The sequence below is a fragment of the Drosophila serrata genome, unplaced genomic scaffold, assembly GCF_035046125.1.
Source record: "Drosophila serrata isolate PLE 108 unplaced genomic scaffold, ASM3504612v1 contig_163, whole genome shotgun sequence".
Taxonomy (NCBI): Eukaryota; Metazoa; Arthropoda; class Insecta; order Diptera; family Drosophilidae; genus Drosophila; species Drosophila serrata.
In genome coordinates, this window is record NW_028257061.1 from 1 (window position 1) to 24,392 (window position 24,392).

General features: G+C 33.0%; 1 protein-coding gene across 27 annotated transcripts in view; it reads left to right on the forward strand.

Annotated features, from left to right (window-relative positions):
- The first annotated feature begins 1,393 nt into the window (after positions 1-1,393).
- LOC110190376 (B-cell receptor CD22) overlaps positions 1,394-24,392 on the forward strand; it is a 68,215-nt gene continuing 45,216 nt past the window's right edge. For 9 of the 27 annotated variants that reach the window (XR_015270340.1, XR_015270341.1, XM_086826743.1 and 6 more), the window contains exons 1-15: positions 1,394-1,516; positions 2,233-2,414; positions 2,487-2,662; positions 2,739-2,870; positions 2,941-3,056; positions 3,438-3,822; positions 9,432-9,561; positions 9,620-9,715; positions 9,780-9,938; positions 10,001-10,083; positions 10,618-10,804; positions 17,590-17,619; positions 18,013-18,024; positions 21,146-21,286; positions 23,807-23,840. Coding sequence is in view for 22 of the 27 variants with exons in the window: in XM_086826743.1 (XP_086682869.1) it covers positions 1,437-1,516; positions 2,233-2,414; positions 2,487-2,662; positions 2,739-2,870; positions 2,941-3,056; positions 3,438-3,822; positions 9,432-9,561; positions 9,620-9,715; positions 9,780-9,938; positions 10,001-10,083; positions 10,618-10,804; positions 17,590-17,619; positions 18,013-18,024; positions 21,146-21,286; positions 23,807-23,840 (1,943 nt within the window). In the remaining 5 variants the exon portion in view is untranslated. Of the gene's footprint in view, positions 1,517-2,232; positions 2,415-2,486; positions 2,663-2,738; positions 2,871-2,940; positions 3,057-3,437; positions 3,823-8,703; positions 9,093-9,431; positions 9,562-9,619; positions 9,716-9,779; positions 9,939-10,000; positions 10,084-10,617; positions 10,805-17,589; positions 17,620-18,012; positions 18,025-21,145; positions 21,287-23,806; positions 23,841-24,392 lie in introns of those variants that run through there. The other 18 variants (XR_015270342.1, XR_015270343.1, XM_086826750.1 and 15 more) reach the window with 10 other exon arrangements.

Sequence of the window (24,392 nt, forward strand, 5' to 3'; positions counted from 1 at the left end):
AAGCTAACAATCTGGCAGCACGCCGGTAGTCAATTTTCCTCGTATTCTGTCCTATATTTTCCATCGCGCCTACTAACACCTAACCCAAACAGGCACGTGCCTGGTGTCATACGGGCCACTTGTATGTACTGACCTTAGTGCATCAACGTCCAAGATGTTAAAAAAACAAAGTAATGCTTTCGTTACATTCATATATACATACTATATTTACAGATTAACAACTACAGATTTACACTCCAAATTTTGCATTTCCTTCTACATTAAATGATAGTTTTCATGGCATCTTTATGATAAAGTCGTCCGATTTTTTTTAAATTAATTAATTAATTCCGAAATTCAGAAATAATAAAAAACAAGAAAGGAAGCTAACTTCGGCATGTCGAAGTTTATATAGCCTTGCAGATAGAACTTCTATGAATAGGAATCCATACAATATAAATTATATATATTTGTGTTAAAAAACAATGAAGTAATACCTGCTTTCATTTCATTCACCTATACATATTATATTTGCAGTTTTACATTCACAGATTTGCATTTTTCCTCTACATCAAACGATCGTTTGTATGGCACCTATATGATATAGTCGTCCGATTTTCATGAAATTTGGCACAAAATTTAAGACTAATATAAAATGGCTATACCTTAAATTTGATGATTGATTAATTGTATTAATTTCTCTATCGTTTCTATGGGAGCTATATGATATAGTAGTCCGATTTTCATAAAATTGTATGCAAAATTGTAGAGTATAGTAAAATGGCTATATCTTAAATTTGATCCAGTTCTATTGAAAACTGAAAAAGTTAAATTTATTTTGTATAAATTTTCCGATCATTCCTATGGCAGCTATATGATATAGTCGTCCGATCCGGCCCGTTCCGACATATATACGAGTGAGAGTATATAGAAGGCTAACTACAAAGTTTCATTCAGATAGCTTCAAAACTGAGAGACTAGTTTGCGTAGAAACGGACAGACGGACAGACGGACATGGCTAGATCGACTCGGCTGTTGATCCTGATCAAGAATATATATACTTTATATAGTCGGAGGTGCCTCCTTCACTGCGTTGCAAACTTCTGACTGAAATTATAATACCCTGCAAGGGTATAATGACTACATCTCTGAGTAAATAAAAAACAAACAAACGAAAGGTTTGTTTCGGACGGACTGACTGATGGATTGGCAGATGCAGATGGAAGGACAGATGGACGGAGGGACGGATTGACAGATGCACGGACGGACAGATGGACTGACGAATAGGCTGACGGACAGACGGACAAACTTTTAGGCTTTATAAATCGAGGAGACTAGATTATTTATTATTACGTTGTATATATCATGTTTTCCTTTATATTATTAACGTAAAAATGTGGTTCTAATCTATTTTATTTTTCATAGATCCTCCAGTTGTGAAGGTTAGTCCACCTAATATGATTACTAATACAAGTGAAATAGTTCTACTGAATTGTGAATATGTTGCCAATCCTGCATCTCTTATCCAAGTTGATTGGTAAGTACAACTGACGGCGTGTTATAAGATGACATAAACTTGAAATATATAATTATAAGCTTTTATAACCCAGGCCGAAAACTCCTGAGATTTTTTCAAAGTTTTGTCGGCCTGTGTTATACAATAATAATACATTAGTACCCACCACAATTGTATGTAAAAGACATTTCTTCTGCAAAATAAGGCAAGTCGATCCCAAAAAGTGTACATATTCTTGATCAGCATCACAAGTCGTCTGTATGAGAAAAATAGCACTCAGAGACTATAAGAGCTAAAGCTAACTATTTGCTGATAACATTTTAAACATCCTCACGCACCGTAAGTGATTTATAATTGCTGTAAAGCCGTACCGTAATTGTACCACGGGTTCTAATTAACGCGAATTAAAAATTAAACGTATTTCTATTCTTATTTTTAAATAAAATAAACCTATTCGTAATCCTTCAAATATTTTCAAAGCGCTACAAGTTAAGTAAATTTTAAATTTTTAAATTAATTTTAATTAATTATTATTTTTAACAAGAATAAATTATTTTCATATATACTTTAATATACAATTTACATATTTATGTACATTTCAAATGTTCTTATGGCAGTCATATGATGTACTAGTCCGATCCGGATCGTTCCAAGTTTTATACTAATGATAATAGTCATAAAACTAACTGCAAAAACTAATACAATGCTTTCTCTTTTCTGTTCTTTTTTAAATTAAGGTATCGCAATGATGATCTTATCAACGTTAACGACACGGATCATTATCAGGGTGGCAATTCAGAAAACGTGGCTCTAGTCATTAAATCTACTGATAAAGATGACATCGGAAATTATTCTTGTCAATTATCAAATACTATTGGAAAAGGAATTCCAGAAGAGAAAATTTATCTTGACGTGCAGTGTAAGATATATTAAACAAATAGTACATCATAATAAGCGCAACTAACATTGGGTTAAATCGTACCTATTCCAGTTGTTCCGAGCGTAGAGGTGCAAATGATACCAGGGGGTCCTGTTAAAGAAAGCGATGAATCAAACGTCACACTTTACTGCAATATATTAGATGCGAATCCCCCTGTTCTTACCAAAGTGAGGTGGTACGCTAACTCAACCTTACTAAAGGAGCTTCCAGACTGTGAAGAAACTAGGGTAAGACATTCAAATTAGTCAATTCATTTGATGATCTATTTATATTTACTTTTGCATTTATAATTCGACTATTTAGGAGGATCTCTGTCACATAGATCCAAGTAAACTTTTATTGGAAAGTATTGGACGCGGATTTTTCTATAACTATTCTTGTGAGGGGTTTAACGCTGCTGGTTGGGGTCCCCGCAGTGAAGACAAAGAACTTATTGTATGTTATTTAAATGCAGCTTATTTATTATAATTTTCTTCCCTAAACAATTATATTATATTATTTTTAGGTACACTACGAGCCTGGACCCGCTACCCTTACCCATTTTCCATTAGTCGCTGTTAAAAAAAAAAGTGTTATATTCTCATGTTCCGTCGATGATCCCGGTTATCCAGACTCGAATAGGTTTGTAACGCAACAAGCCAAACATATTAAAAAAATCACGAAAACACCATATCCACCACCAATTGATTTTCATACCGTCCAAGCATTGCAACCACAGGAAGCCGACATTGCTTTGGAAGCATTGCTGCAAAAGCAACAAGAACGGCTCCACAATAATGCTTCTCTCCATCAAGTTCACGAAATCAAAGAAACGCATGCTCTAATTGATTTCAATTTAAATCAATCCTTTTGTACATTACTCACGCTCACAACATACACGTCAAAATCGCAAATTTTTACCCTTTATTCTGACGTTCCAAAAAACTCTGCCTTGTCATATTCATTATACCGCAAAATGGGCAAATTTTTCTTTGATGCTCAAATGGTTTCAAAACCCAATAGATATCGTTGGCTTCGTGGAGGTCGTGGTCCTCTGCAGGATATAGTAACCAAGGACTGGACAGTGGAGCCAGTTGGACTAGACAGTCGGACCAATTATTCATGCTATGCATATAACGAGGGGGGCAAGGGCGTAATGGCCACGATCAATTTGGAAGTTCACGCACCGCCATTTTTCATAAAGAATCTTGCACCGTACACTGGCATCCTGCACACCTCGTCTAATGCCACTTTAACATGTCGCATTGAGTGCGTTCCGCGTTGTGACATACACTGGCAAAAAGATGGTGTGCAAATTGAGAAGAATAATAGCCGATACTTTGTTAAAGAAAAGTATAGGGAGGCATCTCCTACCACAGGCGATTTTGAAAGCATATTATCTGTTTTGGTAAGTATGTCAAGACCAATTTTCTAAGTAATTATTCTTACATTATGATGTATTATTTTATAAATAAGGAACAAGCTGGCTATTTTAGTAAAACCAATAAAGGACGCAAACTTCGGCTAACTAACGCCAAACTGTGTATACCCCTGCACATTCCAATTAGATCATTAATAATTAATACAATACGAATTATATATATTTGTGTTAAAAATCAACAAAGTAATCCCTTATTTTATTACAGCCATCTATACCTATTGTATTTACAGTTTTAAATTCAGATTTTATCTTTTTCCTCTACGTTTCAAAAATGCAACTTTTTGTCACATTCTATAAGTCGAAACGAGCCGTTTCGGACGACTAATGGGTTCCAAACGAACCATGCAAAAATTTTAGAAAAAAATATAGCTTTAACAGTTTATAACATATTTGAATAGAATTTGAGTTTAATTTAATATGACTTAAATTTCGACTTTATTTTATGAAAATTGAACTACTCTATAATATTGCTGCTAATTATTGCAACAAAATTGAACATTTCTCTATTTTTTTTTTTTTTAACATATTTTCATCTCTAGAGAAAATGCGATTTTTCAATTACTTTAGATATTCAATTTATTTTACTAGCTGCCATAGAAAAGATCTTTAAATGTTAACAAAATATGTATAGATTTATCGATGTTTCTTAACATAAAAAAACATAATTTATATAGTATTATATTATTGATGATTGAATTGCAATCTACAAGGGTATTCAAACCTCTGTGTGCTAATGTTAGCTTCCTTTCTTGTTAAATCTTAAAGGGTTCTATGGCGAAGGGGTACAAGCTTTTTATACATATGTCACTTAGTGCTGACCGAGAATGTATGTAAAAGAAGGAACTAAGTAAGGATCCGGTCAACAACCTGTCCTTCTTCTCTTCTGTCTGTCACAAGATTAAACAGAGAGCTTAAACTAAGTATTAAAATCGATGTCCCATTTACATATGTAAACAGGTTATATTGGTATTATAGCGTGGTGTTAACCAAAGATATATATTCGTACGATATGTATATACGTACATACATACAACGATATAGTACAAAAGTTTTAACTTAATTTAAAAACAGCAGAAATGTCTTGAATCAGTTGTAAAGTGGAGCAAAGTTATAATTAGTCAGTTTCTTAAACATCAATTTTTTTTAACTTTCTGTAAACCTTACATTTCATAACTTTACCTACACAATACCGACTTCGGCTTCTGACGCTCTCATTCGACAGTCGTGGCAAAACCGACACCCCCACGCTATAATTTTATATCAATCAATAAAGGAAGCTAACTTCGGCACGCCGAAGTTTATATATATTTTTCAGATAGAACATCGATGACTAGGCATCAATACATCATACATTATATACATTTATGATAAAAAACAATGAAGTTTTCAATTCATTCACTTATACATATTATTATTTTACAGGTTTACATTCTCAGATTTGAATTTTTCCTCTATATCTAACGATTGTTCCTATTGGAGCTATATGATATAGTAGACCGGTTTTTATAAAATTTAAAATAAATTTTAGGAGTCATATAAGATGCCTATACATTAAATTTGTTCAAATTCTGTTGAAAACTGAAATTGTTATAATTCTTTTTGTAAAAATTTTATCGTCCGATCCGGTCCGCTTCGACATATACATGAGTGAGAGTATATAGAAGTCCAACTACAAAGTTTCATTCAGATAGCTTCAAAACTGAGAGACTAGTTTGCGTAGAAACGGACAGACGGAAAGACGGACATGGCTGGATCGACTCGGCTGTTGATGTTGATCAAGAATATGTTATATACACTTTATATGGTCGGAGGTGCCTCCTTCACTGCGTTCCAAACTTCTGACTGAAATTATAATACCCTGGAAGTGTATAAAAATATGACCTAAATGTGGTCCCTACAGTTAAAAAAATGCAAAATTATTTTACTCGAGTTGGTGTTCAGCTATCAGCCAGTTACTTGTTATTGCTGCTAGATCTACTCCAACCTCTGCTACCCTAGGAATGACGGTAGAAATTGTGGAAATTCGGTTTCGTAATAAGAAATAAATGGTGTCAACTCTGCCTTGGTTTGTGTCGCTTTTTGTGAATTGCAGTCAGTGTACACCACAAGTTTTCTACCGTGTTGGTAATGTCTGAAATGTTTTACGGCGTTGTATACCGCTAAAATTTCTAGCTCATACGAATGATATTTGGCTTCCGTGGCCGTTGTACTCTTGCTACAATATTCGACTAATCTACGTTTTCCATCTATTTTATGCATAAGCATTGCGCCATAGCCATCAGCACTGGCAGTTCGATTTCAAGTGTGGGGTCGAAAATTGTTAGGGGTCTTTGGTGAGTACTTCAAAAATCTTCTGTCGAACTTGCTCATGCTCATCTTTCCAGACAAATATTTTGAGTTTAGAAGCCAGCTGATAAAGTGGTTTCATCTTTTCCGAGAACCGTGGGTAGATTGTCTGAAATACGATGCCAATGTATTAATTGCGTCACAGTAGTTGGTGGGGAAAGGACAGAAAAGGCCTCAATCTTACTGGGATTCGGTTAATTTCGCCATCTTTAACATAAAATCCTGGATACTCCACTCCAGTGCGTAGAAAGGCAAACATTTTCGCATTAAACGTAAAACCCGCCTCTGACAAGTAAAGTTTCCAAACTGTATGTATTTTCTTGTACAGCATTAACAATTTTAGCTTTGTAGACATTATATTTATCAGTTTTAATTATAACGCCAAACCCAAGTTTAAATATTTCTTGACCAATCATTATGTCATGCTTTAAATAATTATCCAATACTATGAAACAAAATTTCCAAATTATATTGCGATATTTGAACAGTGGACAAAATTTGCAGATGACTCTCCACAATATTATCGCCAATTCCTCTTAACACGACTAGGTTATTTATTCTTTTCCCAAAAATTTTTTTGGAAATTTTTTTTTTTTTTATCAGAGAACACTCGGCGCCCGAGTCAAAAAAAAAATGGAAATGCCCAGTTCATAGAGCAAACCTTTAGGCTCATATATTTGACATATGTACATATGTCTACGCGCTTCTCCTTAAACTTGTCCATTCCATGCGCACGACCTTTGGGACACACCGAAGCCACATGCCCAACGCACTTGTAGCATCTGATGTTTGGACGATCCTTCCCTGCGGAACCGCTGCCTCCGTTGTACGTCTTTCCTTTACCATCCGGGCATGGCACTGGGCATACTTGTGTCCCATTTTCCGCAAAAATGGCACTCCAGCTGCGACTGGATTTGTAGTTTCTTCTTCTCCGTAGCTGGCGAATGTTCGTGCTTACGCTTATTAAACGCGTACGTCTGCAGCTGCTGTTGTAGCTCATTGCGCGTAGTCAAATTTGTTGTGAAAACGCAACGCAGCAAATTATTATCAATTTGAGCCATGAGGGCTAAAGATATTGACACCGCAATCTCAGCCTTCAATTTGGACAGTAGTAGGGTGACTATGCGACTGCCATACTCAGCATATGTTAGCTCTCTCCGGATTTGGGTCGCCCGTTTAAAACGTTCATCACTGCAGCAGCCGTTGTCTCAATGCCCATAAATCGTTGGATGAATAATTCCTTGAATTGAGTCCAAGTGATGCCGTCGAAGCATACTTGGGAGAGCCATTGGGAGGCACTGCCTGTGAGCTGCCTTCAATTACGTTGTCTGCGAAGAGCAAATCAATAGTCGTGCACCAAGCTGATGCATTCGCTCCAGCACCATCGGGATTGAATTTGGGCAGTGTCACGTGCGTGGTCTTCCCATCCGACGCCGGTGCTTTTGGTGTCTGCATAGTTTTTATTATTTCCATTAGATTTTTGTTGGATCGGGCTTTGTTCAGGTGGCGGCGCCGATCCCACTTTTGATGTCTGATGCGTAACTGTTTCGTCCATATTAATATCTTTGCGCGGCAGCACAGCGAGTTCCGTTGCCGATCGTTACCCAAACTGAACTGAACTCCACTCCATTCTCTCCATCTATTTATGTACATGTATGTATATGTTCTGTCCATGTTCTTACTTCAGTTGATCTATTACCCCCTCTCTCTCTCCTATGACTTTCGGTAGCGCGACAACGGACCTCACTCGCCAGCAGAGACTGCCCTCGTCTCTGCTGCTATGCCTCGCGCTGCGCTTCTTAAGAAAAGCGTACTTCCCAGAATTCTTCTCCCGCGGCCAAAAACTTAAAATTGCTTAAAAACCAGTATTTTTAACATAATTACATAACAAATTGGTCAGGATGATCAAGACTAAGAGAATTTTTCATTTTCTAAAATAAGTTTCAAAAAAATCGTCAAACACGCGCAAACAAAAAAAATGTTGTTTTTATAAAAAAAAGGCATAAAAAATGGCATGTTTTGTTTTGATGCCAATCTCTTAAAACGAAGCATTTTGCTTCGACTTTTGGTTTCTAATATGACATAAAAAACCCAAAGAAACAACATACATTATTAAGAGAATTCATTGCGTAATTCATTAAAATTTATTGTACTACAATTTTTCATCACGTTTCGCTGAAATCCGAGCTTAAACTGGTTTTTTGCAAATGTAACTTCTTTTTTTTTTGTCGCGTGCGAATGCAGTAAATTTTAGTGAATATCTTGAAAATAAACAAGGGTTCAAAATCGACCTTGGCACCAATTATAGTGCTAACCAAGAGCTATTCGTTTAAATTTTTATAAAATTAAAATAAAGTCTTGGCACATGTGTTTTTTTAGTTTGAATGCGTACGAATGTCGCATTCGACACCAGAGAATTCCCCATATGTATACATTATATGGTCGGAGGTGCCTGCATCACTGCGTTGAAAACTTCTGACTGAATATACATATATAAAACCCTGCAAGCGTATAAAAGTGGTTGATGAAAAATATAACAATTCATCTCTCTCTCTCTCTCTCTCTTGCAATCCCTCTCTCAACAAAATAGGCGGGGTGGTTGTTTCTGAGAGAAAACTAAATATATTGTAGCTGGCAATATTAAAACTCTATACTACAAAATAAATTATACAGTTAGCAGGAAATAATTGTTTTCGAGTGAAAAATTAAAATAAAAGAAAAACTCAACAAAAATATGTTGACTAACTTGCTGATGAAACGTTAATGATTTTTTGGCCTAGAATGTTGTAAATGATAAATTGTGAATTTGCACCAGCTCAGTAAATGTAAGGATCGGCATCGATGATTCAACAACAAAACTGACTTGTTGACTGATGAATTATTGATGAAAGGTAGTATCGGTACTGTATGTTTATACATAACATATGCTGTACAAAATTACTCCTTTGTTGTGTTGCAATTTCTGACTAATACAAGAAATGAAGCAAACTTTAGGATTCTTAATTTCAAATATGTATTTACATACAACTAAATAAATATGAACATACAGTCTAGTTTGATACACTCAGGCGAGCAGAATAGTGTCGAAAATTACTTCGGTAATGACTACTTCGTTGGACTCCTCTGAGACAAATGAAAATAGCCTGCAAATACCTTACAAAGTAGTAACATTAGCATGTTTTACATTAAAAACACCTACATGAAATTAAGAAAAAAATTTTTATTTATAGCACTTCAATATGTCAAGTTGGCCACGTAATAAATTTGATATCGACACCGACAATGCGAACTACTCATGTACCTCAACACCAAACACTGTGGGAGCTGGTATCAAGAGTGCGACATATTTTAGTATTGAGTGTGAGTATTAGTGAAAGTTGTTGGCCTATAGTAGCTTTTTTTAAACCAAATTCAACAGATTCACCAGATAATACGACAGTATCCGAAAACATTACCTTCGTTCAGGAAGACACCGTTCCAGGACGGGTCATATGTAAAGCACGAGCTAATCCAGGTACGTTCTTTAGACGGAATTACTATTGTGTTTCTTTATATGTATAAGCATATAATTCCTACAGAGCCATCGTATAAGTGGTTTTTTAAAAACGAAACAATAGCCAATGGAAACGCTTTAATTATCAACACCGCCATGAAACGAAGTGATAATGGCACTTATACCTGTTTAGCTTACAACAAGCATGGCAGTAGCAAAGCAGAAACAGTGATAATAGTGCAGTGTAAGTTTAACATTTAAAAAAAAAACAAAATGTTATGAATATATTGAAATTTTTTTTTTAAGTTGCGCCACACTGCGAAATTGAGAGACGAGAAATTGATGGACAGGACACTTTGATTTGCACTGCATTCGGAAATCCTGAGGAGGTATATGGATGTTTATTTATTTATTTAATATAAAATACATAATTTGCATGATTAACTTTGTAATTTACTTTTTTTATATAAGTTGGATCGTAACTTATGAGTAATATATAAGTCTGGGTCAATATCCATATCTGAATTCTTTTCATAGATGATTTGTGCCGTCCGAACTGGCTGACTTATATACTATTTAAAATAGAAAAAAAACATTCGCAAAGTTTCGTTGCTCAAAAACTGGAAGACTAATTTAAGTTAAAGCGAGTGGTAGACAGAAAGGTGGACAGATGGAAAGTGGGCGGAAAAATGGGAACACTTTTGATTGTGGCGTTTGAGTGCATTTCCCCAAATAACTTGCAATGATTTGTCTCGCGTGCTATTGATACTAAAAGATTTTATATGTGCAAGAAAGGTTACACTTCAACGTACATATATAAACTAGTTTTCCAATGATATGTATCACTCATGCCTTTATTAATAAATCTTAAAATACGTATATTTAATTGATTATTATAAAAAGTATATGTCTTTATTTAACAGGCTGACTTTTCCTGGTCAATAAAAGCTGAGAATGAAACAGTTGAGTTTTTAGGAAGTGGTGATAAAAAGGATTCCTTGGAAAAGAGTTATTACACATTACTAGAGGGCTATGCAATTGCCAGGACATTCAGATGTGTAGCCAACAATACGGTTGGTTCGGGACCATTCTGTGAATTTGAAGTAGCTGGTATGTATAAATTTATTTAAGTATATTCTTAAAATTTATTTTGCGGTGTATAAATCTCGTTGCTATTGGATATTACACACCTATCCATCATTTACATATTTATTAAAACCTTATGACTTTGAGAGTGTAGAGTCTAACCATTAGTGTTAATTTATTTTTGTGCATTATTTTATGCAAAAAAATAAAGTCATTGTTATTTTTTCTGCCTGTTTTACCTCGACTACAATACAGATCAATGTAGAGAATCAAACTTTAGTATACGTAAACTTAATACAGTATTATATTATAATGTACCAAAATTATATGTGTTGGTTTCAAAAGAGATAGTTAGTTTGGACCATAATCTTAATGGTCCCGTGACACCTGTGCATGCCGACAGAGATCCTTGTAAGTTCCTGGATTTTGTAAGCCATAATTAATGGTGGTGCCCGAAATAAGTATGTAGGACATCAATTTTTTTTTGGTTAACAAAAAAACGCTTGAGTAATTAAAAAAAATATAATTATTCTTTATTAAATATTTAACACTTTTTAAGTTACAAGAAATAAAATTTAACTTCACATCATAGAAAATAAAAAAAACCTTTAACACGAAATAAGTAAATGGGAATATATGATATATAGTGAAGTGTTTCTGTTTTGTGAGTCGAACTAATGTCCCGTCAGTTGACTAAGGACAACGCTAAGTTGAATTAATAAAACGAATATTCCGCTTCACGTCTTTATTCAAATGATCTCAGCTTAAGACTAAATTATTGTGACAAAAATCTTACTTCCACTGCCCTTTGTTTACAAAAGTTGGGGAGCGAGATCGCCCGCTTGGGATATTGATTGAAGAATTATTTATGTTATTGAGAAGGAGCATTGCTTGCTCCGGATGTGGATTGTTTACATTGGTTCAGCGTGGGATCGCCTACGCTGCAGATTCATATTTCTTGGAACTTAACAGAATTTGTGAATATGTCACTTCCCTCCCCTTAAAAGGGTTGCCTATGTTTGGGCTGGCATTTCAGGGTACAATGCAGGCAACTGGTTTTGTGCCGGTTTCTTGTTGTGGTTCTTGATTATTTTTTGCTTGTTTTCTAAATTTTGTATATAAAAAGGTAAGTGGATTTTGTGTATACAATTTTGATAGGACAACAAAAATAATAAGAACGATAACTACTAATATTATAATTACGTAAAGTGTGGTATTATTTTCAATAAATTGGGGAGTTATCTGTTGTATTTAGTACGTGTTTAATGGTATTTGTAAATGTTAGATTGTCTCCTTCTTCATATTGAAGATTTTTGAATTTATTTAATAAACCTTTCAACCTTGAAGTTTCCTCCTGATTCAGGTGATCTAATCGAAATAATCCAAAATCAATTTTTTTTTGTTGATTCCTGAGGTGATTTTTTAATTGGTTCTATTGGCTTTTGGATATAAAAATTGTGGTTCTTTTCTGATTTTGAAGTTATTAATTTATATGTTTTATCAAAAAAGGTAACTGTGCTATTTTTGTAATTTATAATTGATTGTGAATTTTTCAACAATTTTCTGCCAATTAGTATATCATAATTATTAGAAAAATTGTGTACATATAATGGTTCAGTTGTTTTAAAAATACTATTGCTAGGTAACATAATTAAATTGTTCAATGTAATAGGGCCATTTGATGTCAAAACTTCGCATATAGTATTTTGAATAGGAAGGCAAAATATATTTTTATTTATCATATTTATTGTGGATCCTGTGTCTATAAGGCAATTGTATGTGCAACCTTTGTATGCTATTTCTATGTATTGGTGTTGTCCGGGGCTGTTAACCGAAAATTTTCGTTTGGTTCTGAGCTATTTAGATTTTGTTCATCTTTATTTTGGGTGTATTGGACCTGTTGTTGCTGTTGTTGTTCATTAGTCAACCTATGGTATTGATTATGGTCATAATACTGTTGTTCATAATAATGAGGTTGTATTTCTTCGTATTCGTGTTCGTGTGCGTCTTGAAATCTTAATTCGTCAATAGACATTTTGGTTTGTTCACTGTCCGATGGTCTTAGTCGTTTGGTAACCGGGAAGTTAGTATTTTTACTTGTTTTGTTGTTGAGGGTATGTATTTCTTTTAGAATGTGCTGTTTGAGAATTTTGAATTTTATTTGAATATTGTGGAAAAGGATTTTTGTGAGTAAATGGTTGTGTGTTCATGTATTGGTTGGGTCCGAAATGATTTGGCCACATAGCTTGGTTGTTAGGTATCTGTTGTATATAGGTGGGTCTAAATGATTGCGTGTATTGATTAAAATTAGGTTGGAATGGTTGAGAATATTGTGGGTAACTTGGTCGATATTGGGTTAGAATTCTGATTAGGGTTTGAGTTTTTATTCCGATTTTCTGGAATTTTATTTAATTCAAAATTAACATGTTCTTCAAATATTCCCTCATGTGCGATAGTGATTAATGATCTTAAGTCTTCAATGTTATGATGAGCCAAAATAGTAAATAATTGTATTGGTAATTTTCTGATCAATATTTTAATGGAATCTTTAATTGCCTGAATATAAATAAGAAAATCTGGCTGGTTAACTTCTAGATGCAATTTCGAAATTAGTACTTGACGTCGTCTTTCTGCTTCTTCGCAGAATGCTCTCAGATTTCCCTTGTAAGGTGTCTCCCTGAAGTTCTCCAGTAGTTTGTAGTTCGGTGTTTGGGGTTTAAATTCTGCAACTAGTCTCGATCTAAGGGTAGGCCAATCTTCAATGTTCGGAAGGCCCAATTATCGTGTTACGTGTCCGTCCAAGTTTCTTTCGATGGCTCCAAGAAGAATCCTCTGTTGTCGCACATCATTAGTTTGGTAGAGTGAAATTACATAGTCCACTCTGCTGACGAAAGTGTAGAGAGTTTCTGGATCACCCTTAAATGGCATGATGTCTTTTAGTTGCCGACGAGCTAGGTTGTTGTCGCTTAGTGCAACGATTTGGGGTGCGGCGATAACTGGTTGTGCCATTGTTACAGTAAATTTGTTGTTATAGTAAAATAAAAATTTATTTTAGTTTATTTTTGATTTCACTTTTTAAAGTTGAAGTGTTTGTTTAAATTAATTTTCTTAAAATTTATTTGTTGTTATTAACTTTTAGGTGCCGTTGGACTTATTGTGTTTTTGTTTTGTTTTGTTCTTCCACTTTTTGTTGGACAACCGAATTGGAATTATAATCCAAGTTGAAGTGTTTTAAAACGTTTTGCGTAATTATTGTTCGAGAACTGAATTATAAAATTTAATTTATTTTTCACTCGAGGTTCTTTTTTTTCGGATACTTTTTGTATCCTACCGACTGCGCCAGTGAAGTGTTTCTGTTTTGTGAGTCGAACTAATGTCCCGTCAGTTGACTAAGGACAACGCTAAGTTGAATTAATAAAACGAATATTCCGCTTTACGTCTTTATTCAAATGATCTCAGCTTAAGACTAAATTATTGTGACAAAAATCTTACTTCCACTGCCCTTTGTTTACAAGAGTTGGGGAGCGAGATCGCCCGCTTGGGATATTTATGTTATTGAGAAGGAGCATTGCTTGCTCCGGATGTGGATTGTTTACATTGGTTCAGCGTGGGATCGCCTACGCTGCAGATTCATATTTCTTGGAACATAACAGAATTTGTGAATATGTCACTATATAGCCAATATATAGCTTAACGGTAATTTTAGGATAAATTTAGTAGAAAAAAGTATATACATATTTTAAGTAGTGCATCCTTTGTTGTCTAATACCTTGGGAACTCGTCTTGGCTTTGAAATAATTAAGCTTTTCAATATTTCTATGTGGATTTTATTCCATTCTTGTTTAATTGCAGCTTTTAATTCTTTAAGACTACTGAATTGTTTCCCATTAGCATAAACCTTTTGTGATAATATGACCCAAAGACTTCTTCTTATATCGCGATAATAACAATGGTAGCTATCAGAGCCATCTAAATTAAATTTTTCTCATCGCTAAATATAAATTTTACATCCTATATCCCAGAATTTGTATTTCAAAATGTCAAACTGCAATTGGGCTAAGGAGTTTATTTTCATATAAACCATTTTCAGATCCTTTTAAATTTTGTTGGGTTCGTCGAGTGGATACTGGTAGTGAAAAATTACATCGTATTTGGGTTGCACTGATAAAACATCATTAACTGTCAGAAATTTAAGTCGTCGCTTGTCCCGCTCGTCAACAGGGTTTTTTACCATGATTTTCTGGGTCCTTTAAAAGGTTTTCCACCGTCCGCTTATTCGTTCCACATTCTTCAGCAATTTTGCGTATTGTCATCCCCATTTCTCGGAGCGCCAATCTTCTTGCCCGCTCTACAGCGCTCAAATGAGTAAAAGTTGTCATATCTAAACAAAAAATTTTAATTTTATAATTTAAACAAATTATTTTTTTGACGAAACTTACTAAAGTTGATTGTATTTTTATACCCTTGCAGGGTATTACAATTTCAGTCAGAAGTTTGCAACGCAGTGAAGGAGGCACCTCCGACTATATAAAGTATATATATTCTTGATCAGGATCAACAGCCGAGTCGATCTAGCCATGTCCGTCTGTCCGTCTGTCCGTTTCTACGCAAACTAGTCTCTCAGTTTTTATGCTATCTGAATGAAACTTTGCAGTTAGTCTTCTATATACTCTCACTCGTATATATGTCGGAACGGGCCGGATCGGACGACTATATCATATAGCTGCCATAGGAATGATCGGAAAATTTTTACAAAAAAAATTTTAACATTTTTAGTTTTCAATAGAATGGGATCAAATTTAAAATGTAGCCATTTTATCAAACTGTTCAATTTTGTGTAAAATTTTATGAAAATCGGACACTATATCATATAGCTCCCATAGGAACAATCGAGAAATTAATACAATTAAAAATTATAACTTTTTCAGTTTTCAGCTGATTTTCAAATTTTAGTATTTTTATATTATTCTTAAATTTTGTGTCAAATTTCATGAAAATCGGACGACTATATCATATAGGTGCCATACAAATGATCGTTTGATGTAGAAGAAAAATACAAATCTGTGAATGTAAAGCTGCAAATATAATATGTATAGGTGAATGAAATGAAAGCAGGTATTAATTCATTGTTCTTTAACACAAATATATATAATTTATATGGTATGGATTCCTAGTCATAGAATTTCTATCTGCAAGGGTATATAAACTTCGGCGTGCCGAAGTTAGCTTCCTTTCTTGTTTCAGGTTCTCTTTGCTTATGTCTCACACATCGTTCAATCAAGAATTCGTAGTAGAAAAAAAATGTTGGAACTTTTTTTTTTGTGGACAAAAAAATCATCAACAGAAGTGTCCTACTTACTTATTTCGTACACCTCCATATGTCATATGTCCGAACTTCTCCCAACTGCATTTTACTCGCTGTGCTTGCTTTCTTGACTCTTTCGATGATATTTCGTTTATACAACACGACAACTTCGCATGTAGTATCACTCCCTGGCACATTGCTTGTTGCGGTAGTATATAGAAGTGCTTTTAGGTTGTTTTTGATGATCATACCCGTCCTCGGCCTACTGAAAGATTTGCTGAAGAGTGTGAGCTACGCTTTAGTCACGATGGTCACCCTTATTGTGGGGTGGTTTTAGGAATGTCTTCGTCGATGACTAAGTGGTTTCGTCGAACTTGTTTCCGAGGATATCGTCCTGCTCGGCTAGAAAGACCTTGATGTTGGCCTTTCTGATGCCATACCGAACCTTATGGTCGGATTTCTCCAGCTATTCGAGGCATCCCTAGTTGATGAGGAACCAGAACGTTTTCATTCCCCGCTCTGCTTTGATGTGGCTCGGCTTGGTGGTGCCTGTCGATGGTTGTGTCGTTTGGGGAGTGCTTGACTTAGCAGCTCTGAATACAGAAAATATAAACCATACATGGGCACGCTTTGGTTCCCAGAGCTCGGCCTGATCATTTCGTTATTTATTTGCATATCACAGCCTGTCAGCAGAAGCTTTAGCTCACATCTACACAAAAACAAATTACATGTATTTTTTTTTTTTTTTTTTTTTTTTTGGCGAGACAGAAGGAAAAATGAAAACTTTCAAGTCGTTTGTGCTGGCCCAGTCAGTTATTTTTCGTGCCCATGTATGATATAGACACACATAATCGTCAAGTTATAAATGCGGTTGAAGGGAAAACTTGGTTACACTTGGGTATTCATTTTCATACCCTTGCAGGGTATTATAAATATATAATGTAATAATAATAATAATAAAATATATATAAAAATTTCCCCAGATATCTTTGCAAATATATTTAAATCTTTGTATTACTCCACGGAGTTAATTTATGTCCAACTATTTACAAAATATACTAAGATTTCATTCTAAATAATAGGAAACATTATGCATTTTATTTAATAACAAATAATGCTCTTAAAATTTACCTTCAAAAATTTTCACAAACAGCGGGATTCCTGAATTGGCTCTTTTAGAAACAACTAAACGATTACACAATTTTTTTTTAATTGATAACAAATTACAAATTTACGCTTTAAATTCATGGAAAATTTGTCTGAATTCTAAACACTTTTTTTTTAGTTCAAGGGCGATTTATAATAGGGTGGTTTTGTAAAATGTTGAAAAACATTTGTGGAGCACAAAAAGCAATCGATATTCCTTCATATTTACAATTGTTATGATACCTTCGTTTCTCAAATGTTTCTAATACCGATGCAATAGACATTTTAAGTGACTTATAACTATTGATTGATTATTTTATAATAAATCAATGTTTTAATTTTTCATTTATTTTAACAGCTGATAACGCGCTTTTAATTTGGTGGCGAGGTAATGCCAACTTCAACACATTAATTTAAACCAATAATATATCGTTTCCAAATCTTTGTTTGCTTGTTATATAGGTTAAGCAATAATGAGTATAACAATATGCAGTTTATACATATTAAACCCATTTCCCTGGCTTAGTCTTTAATTTCGTCCTACGGAAACTTTCCTGTTTTCTTATTCGCCTAACATGCTTACGAACTAATTAAAATTAAACTTTCCAATAACCTTTTTTATAAATTTATATATTTAATAATTAAAGCAGAACTGCTGTCTAAATAAAAGACAATGATAGGAGAGTGTGTTTAATATATATATATATTTATACTTACATTCATACATACATACATATGTACATGTTTATTATTTTCATGCTTTCGTGCGATTAATAAATAGTGCGTCCAAGAAGTAAGTAACTAAGACTAATATTAACAGCATGACTGTTTCTATATTCACAATAGCAAGACTTTTAATTTTATTTATTCACCAAAAAGAATGGTATAAATTCTTAATGTATAAAGAAAATTAACATAAATATGAACTTTAAATTATGGATAACAAATGAATATCCTTACTTAAGTTTTCTATAAAGACCTCGTTATAACCATAACATTAGATTAAATCACACATTTTTCACATGGTCTTTAAAAAAATTGTACATACAAAAATACAAAAAAGACAGAATTAAATAATACAAAAATAACAAGAAAGGAAGCAAACTTCGGCACGCCGAAGTTTATATACCCTTGCAGATAGAATTTCTGTGAAAAGGAATGCATACAATATAAATTATATATATTTGTGTTAAAAAACAATGAAGTAATACCTACTTTCATTTCATTCACCTATATGTTACATATTATATTTGCAGTTTTACATTCACAGATTTGCATTTTTCCTCTACATCAAACGATCGTTTGTATGGCACCTATATGATATAGTCGTCCGATTTTCATGAAATTTGACACAAAATTTAAGACTAATATAAAATGGCTATACCTCAAATTTGATGAAAATCTGTTGAAAACCGAAAAAGTTATAATTTTTAATTGTATTAATTTCTCGATCGTTCCTATAGGAGCTATATGATATAGTGTCCGATTTTCATAAAATTTTGTGCAAAATTGTAGAGTATAGTAAAATGGCTATATCTCAAATTTGATCCAATTCTATTGAAAACTGAAAAAGTTAACATTTTTTTTGTAAAAATTTTCCGATCATTTCTATGACAGCTATATGATATAGTCGTCCGTTCCGACATATATACGAGTGAGAGTATATATAAAAGGCTAACTACAAAGTTTCATTCAGATAGCTTTAAAACTGAAAGACTAGTTTGCGTAGAAACGGACAGACGGACAGACGGACATGGCTAGATCGACTCGGCTGTTGATCCTGATCAAGAATATATATACTTTATATAGTCGGAGGTGCCTCCTTCACTGCGTTGCAAACTTGTGACTGAAATTATAATACCCTGCAAGGATATAAAAAGGTCAACTTACGTTGATGTGATATTATTGATGTGTTATTACGATTCATTCTTGATATTATGTCTATAGCCAATAATATGGTACAGGTAGAAAGTTTGGTCCAGTTTTTGCCCTTTAGTGACTCAAGCTCAAGATAACAAAAGCTGTATTCCGTGTTGATTTATGTTTTAGTGAGGTTTGAAGTCAAGCATCAACTGCGACCTCGGTAGAACACAAAGCTAGAGAATGCGTCATATCTATCATGGAAATAAGTACCAGATCTGAAGTTGTGCAGAGGTGTCTGTAGGTTTGTCGGCTACAAGTCTACCAGTCTACAAGCCTACTCTGAGAATCTCTCCAAAATTGCAACCACATTTGTCTAGCCGCCGAACATTAGTTCTCTAAGAACAAACCGTTGAAAAAAATTTATATTCACATACCTATCCGAAAGAAAATGTTCCAAGGGCGCCAAACCTGCAACCCAAATGACTTGAAGATTTTGTTATCGAAGATATGACCATTAAGAGTTCAAATTATTTTTCGGTATACTTAAAAAATTTTTAAAAATGTTGATATGGTTATATATAACAAATAATAGATAGCAAAACGGAATGGTTTTTACTTTAAAAGATATATTCATTCGAAAACTGCAAGGTAATCAAAAAAAGTTTTGTTTTGGCTTGTGAAGGTAAATCTCTACCTGTTCAACTTATTCTGGCTAAAGTAGTTAATAAAAACTTAAGCTGGTGAAAGACTGCTACTTCACTATTACTTCGACATATTACTACGCCGCAACTCTGGAAATGCAACACAAAAAACCAAAACAACTCATGTTAAAAATACCAACGAACCAACCAATACAACAAGGATAATTTTTGCGCCCAACTGTTTTGTAGCGTTAATTCTTTTCTGTTTTTATATTTATTGCATATCTGTGGCGTAAGAGTCGCAAGTGTCAAGTGATTACAGTCAAGAAATGTTAAATCTATTAGAAATTTGCTAAATATTTTTATATTTTTTCAATATTAAGTAGATAGTTACAATGATAAAATAAACAAAAAATTTGAATAATGTATTCAGAGTTCAAAATATTTTTATTTGAACAAATCAATAAAAATGAAGTTGAAGAACATAAAAATGTTTTTCAAAATCTACTTTATATATTATTATTATTTGTTTATAAATTTATATTTCAGCTATAATAGGCAAATGGGTGTGTGTGGTAAATTTTCCAAAATATATATAAATTTTACAATTACCTCTCAAATGCTGTTTTAATTATACAATTATTTATTTGTTTCCAAAGTTATGAGATTTGTACTGAGACATGGCGCTTCTGTGCTTCGCATTGCGTTGGGTTTAAAACAGTCTTTGACGGTTAATTGTATCGGGCGCATCTTAAAGACCACAAAACAGATTACCAGTTTCTTTTTTTTCGGTAAGATAAGTATTGGCAATTGACTAGAAATTGACTGAAATATGATATACTGGCAATATAGATCCGTTTAAGTATGCTAAAAATATCCCAGCAGGATATAAAATAATAAAAAACAATAAAATATTAAAAAAAAAACATTAAAACATCGATGTTTTGTCCCCATGATATTGACCTGGAGCAATCGGAGCAATAAAGCGGTGGAAACGATGAACTTACAGAAGAATATATTCGAATGTATTAAAAAATTACAAAATGATGTAATTATTTATTATGTATGTATTATTTACTTATTTCCTGTCAGATTGATAGAATCGAACATAGCTTCGGCTGATCCACGATCTGTCCGTAATGTCCTCTGGCTTATCTCATACTGAATACAGAATTTATTTCAATGTTTTCATAATAAATGGGGTTAGGTTGATCAGCCTATACTTGCATAACGCAACACTTTGTTATGTGTTTTGTCATTAGCCGCACTAAAAGTTTCTTGAAAAAGTTTTCATGTTAATAAGTCATTCTATATTCCGACTCCTTTGCATGCCACTATTACAAAATGTATGTTTAATTCTGCCGAACTAGCATTACTTAACTGATCATATTCTCACATTTCTTAAATTAGAGCAACTGGCTTGGTGGCAACTTTGGGAAAAGACTACACTCATCGTCCTAATTGCTGCTATATTTGGTTTGTTGCTGATCGTCATTATAATTTGTTGCATTATTATATGCGTGTGTCGTCGCCGTCGGCGCCAGGATAAATGTGAGTAATATTATTAACAAAAACTTAGAATAAATTTAATTTAAATTATGAATTAGAATATATACAGGGGAAGTCAAAAGTATTTACACAAATTCACAATTATTTTCACCGCCAAACTTATTTTTGTTATTGTTCTTGCTGATGACCGATTTCCATGAAATTTTTGTTATCGCATAAATTGATCTATTCAGAAACAAGCAGAAAACGAAACCAAAAGATAACGGTTCATAGGACAATATTAAAAGCAAAAGAAAATATATCTATTTATTTTGGATATAGCTTAATAAACTCAATTCCAACCAATTAATACCTAACCTAATACCTAACTAATAATAAAGTAACTTAACTTAACTTAACTTAACTTAAGATTGTCACAAAAAAATATATTAAATTTTAATAGCTTTAAAATTAAGACGAAAACAAATTATTTGTAAATATTACACTGTAGATTTATCTATTCTATTACTTATAGCCTTTTTCTATGAACCGTTAACTTTCGATTTCCTTTTTGGTTCTCTTCTGCGTGGATCAATCTACGCAAAAAAAAATTTCAGAAAAACGGTCAACAACAACAAGAATAATAACTAAAATAAATTTGGCTGTGAAAATGGTCGTTGTGTAAAAACTTTTGACTACCTTTGTAAATGCATAAATAAAGTTAAGTGATATTATTCAAAATGGTACACATAGGTCAAAAATCTAAGCATTACAATCAACAGGAATAATAGTTTTTTTTTTCGTATTATCATACCAAATGCGTTATGAATTTATTATTACAGAATAATGATATTTAAAAAAATAAAAAAAGCTAACTTCGGCACGCCAAAGTTTTTATACTCTTGCAGGCTGCAGTTTGATCACTAGGAATCAATACAATATAAATTATTTAATTTATGCCAACAAAACATATTTACAGTTTTACATTCATGGTTTGCGTTTTCCTCTATATCTAACGATCGTTTATATGGCAGCTTTATGATATAGTCCGATCCAGGGAATAGTTTGCGTAGAAATGGACAGACGGGCATGGCTAGATTGACTCGGCTGTTGATCCTGATCAAGAATATACTTTATATAGTCGGAGGTGCCTCCTTCACTGCGTTGCAAACTTCTGACTGAAATTATAATACCCTGCAAGTGTATAAAAATATGACCTGAATGTGGTCCCTACAGTTAATTCTATAACTGTGAGATTCCACCAAAAATTAAAAAAAAAAAATGTTAAATGATAACAAGTTTATGAGAAATATTTATAAAACGTATCAATTTGAAATTTGGAAATGGTTACATTTTTACCGGTTACTTTTTTACAAACGTTAGAAAATACAATCATTCTTAATATAGACAATACAAGCCCAAGGCTTGGTAAACATTTTTGCATAATAAAAAGAATATATACATATATATATTTTTAATTTTATTATTTGTTTAATCATATGTTTGTAAAAGCGATCGGATAATTTATGCCCATATTTATAAATATGTTTATATTTGTATAGCTCGCGGTTGTCAAATTTGTTTATGAGCAATTCTCCAGAAAGGTCCACCGCGGCAAAAATATTAAAAGTTCATAAAAACGAGTATTTTTAACACACATTTGTACGTAAAAAAAAATAAATTTAAAAATTTGTCAGATTGATCAAGACTTTGAAAAAATTAATGGCAAACACGCGTAAACTAAATTTTTGTTATTTTGCTTTAAAAAAAAGTCATACAAAGAAAATGTTTTGTTTTGATGATCTCTTAAACAAAAGCATTTTGCTTTGACTTTTGCTTTCTAATATAACACAGAAAGCCCAAAGAGTAAATATAAAATGTAAGAGAGAGAATGCGATTATTCGTACAGTTTTAATTTAAACTATCGGTTTCTAAAACTAAACTATCGGGACTAAAAATGAATTTTAAAAATAACTGCTTAACATTTAAAAATCAAACAGAATACATTATTAAGATAATTCGTTGCATAATTCATTTAAATTTATTGCATTAAAATTTGGAATCATGCTTCGCTGAAATCAGAGCTTGAACCAAATGTGCCCAAAATCGATCTTAGCACCAATTATAGTGCTAACCAAGATCTTTCAAATATTGTTAAATGTTTGTTTTTTTTTTTGTTTTTTTAGTTTGAATTTTTACGAATGTCGCATTCGACATCAGAGAATTACCCATATGCAGATTGTAAAAGCTTCAGCTATTCGTAGGAAGCTATTATATTAGTTTAACTAGTTAATTAATGTCAAAGGCTGAGTTCTATGAAAAGGATGAAATATTCTATCTTTTATAAATCTAGAAGTTCCTTATCAGGCTAACGATAACTTACATACCTGTAAATGACAAATTTTTGCTTGAATTCATAATGTATTTATTTGCACCGCTTATATTCACAAATGAAATGCTTGGTTCAACAACTTTTTACGATGTCTAAACGGCTAACGCATGTAACTCTTAACATTATGGGCTTCAACTACAATTCCACGAACATTCTTCATGCATGCACACAACTACACCAAATATATAAAGACTTTACGGAAATTTCAATAAGTGGTACGCAAAGGTAAGTTCAAAATTTTGACAAGCTATAATAGTACAATTAAGGAAAAGAATTACCAGAGACCGAACATTTTATGTTCTATCGCCTTCATTTATTTATATAAGTAGTCGTTTTTATTTTAAAACCAACTAAGAGTTTATAAAAATACGGTTAGTCGAAGGTTATTAGCAAAAGCTTATTTTGCCAACCGTGTATTTTTTTTTTAATGTTTTTAAGTTTAGATATTAATATATTTACCAAAAGGAAAATGAAGTTCTAAACTAAAACCTAGCATAGTGTTAAAAAGCATTTATTATTATATTGCTATGTCTTAACATGGAACACCAAGCCAACAGAAATGCCACAATAAATCATGACAGATCAAACTTAAGCTATGCCTTCCTTTTTTTAACACAAATTTGGTGGTCTATTTTGATTCCATACGCAAACTTGTTTATGGATTGGCTATATCTCCCCTGGCTAAATTTAAAATTTGATGAAAAGCTGTTGAAAACTGAATAGTTGATTTTTTTTCTAAAAATTTTCTGATCGTTCCTATTGGCAGGTTTATGATAT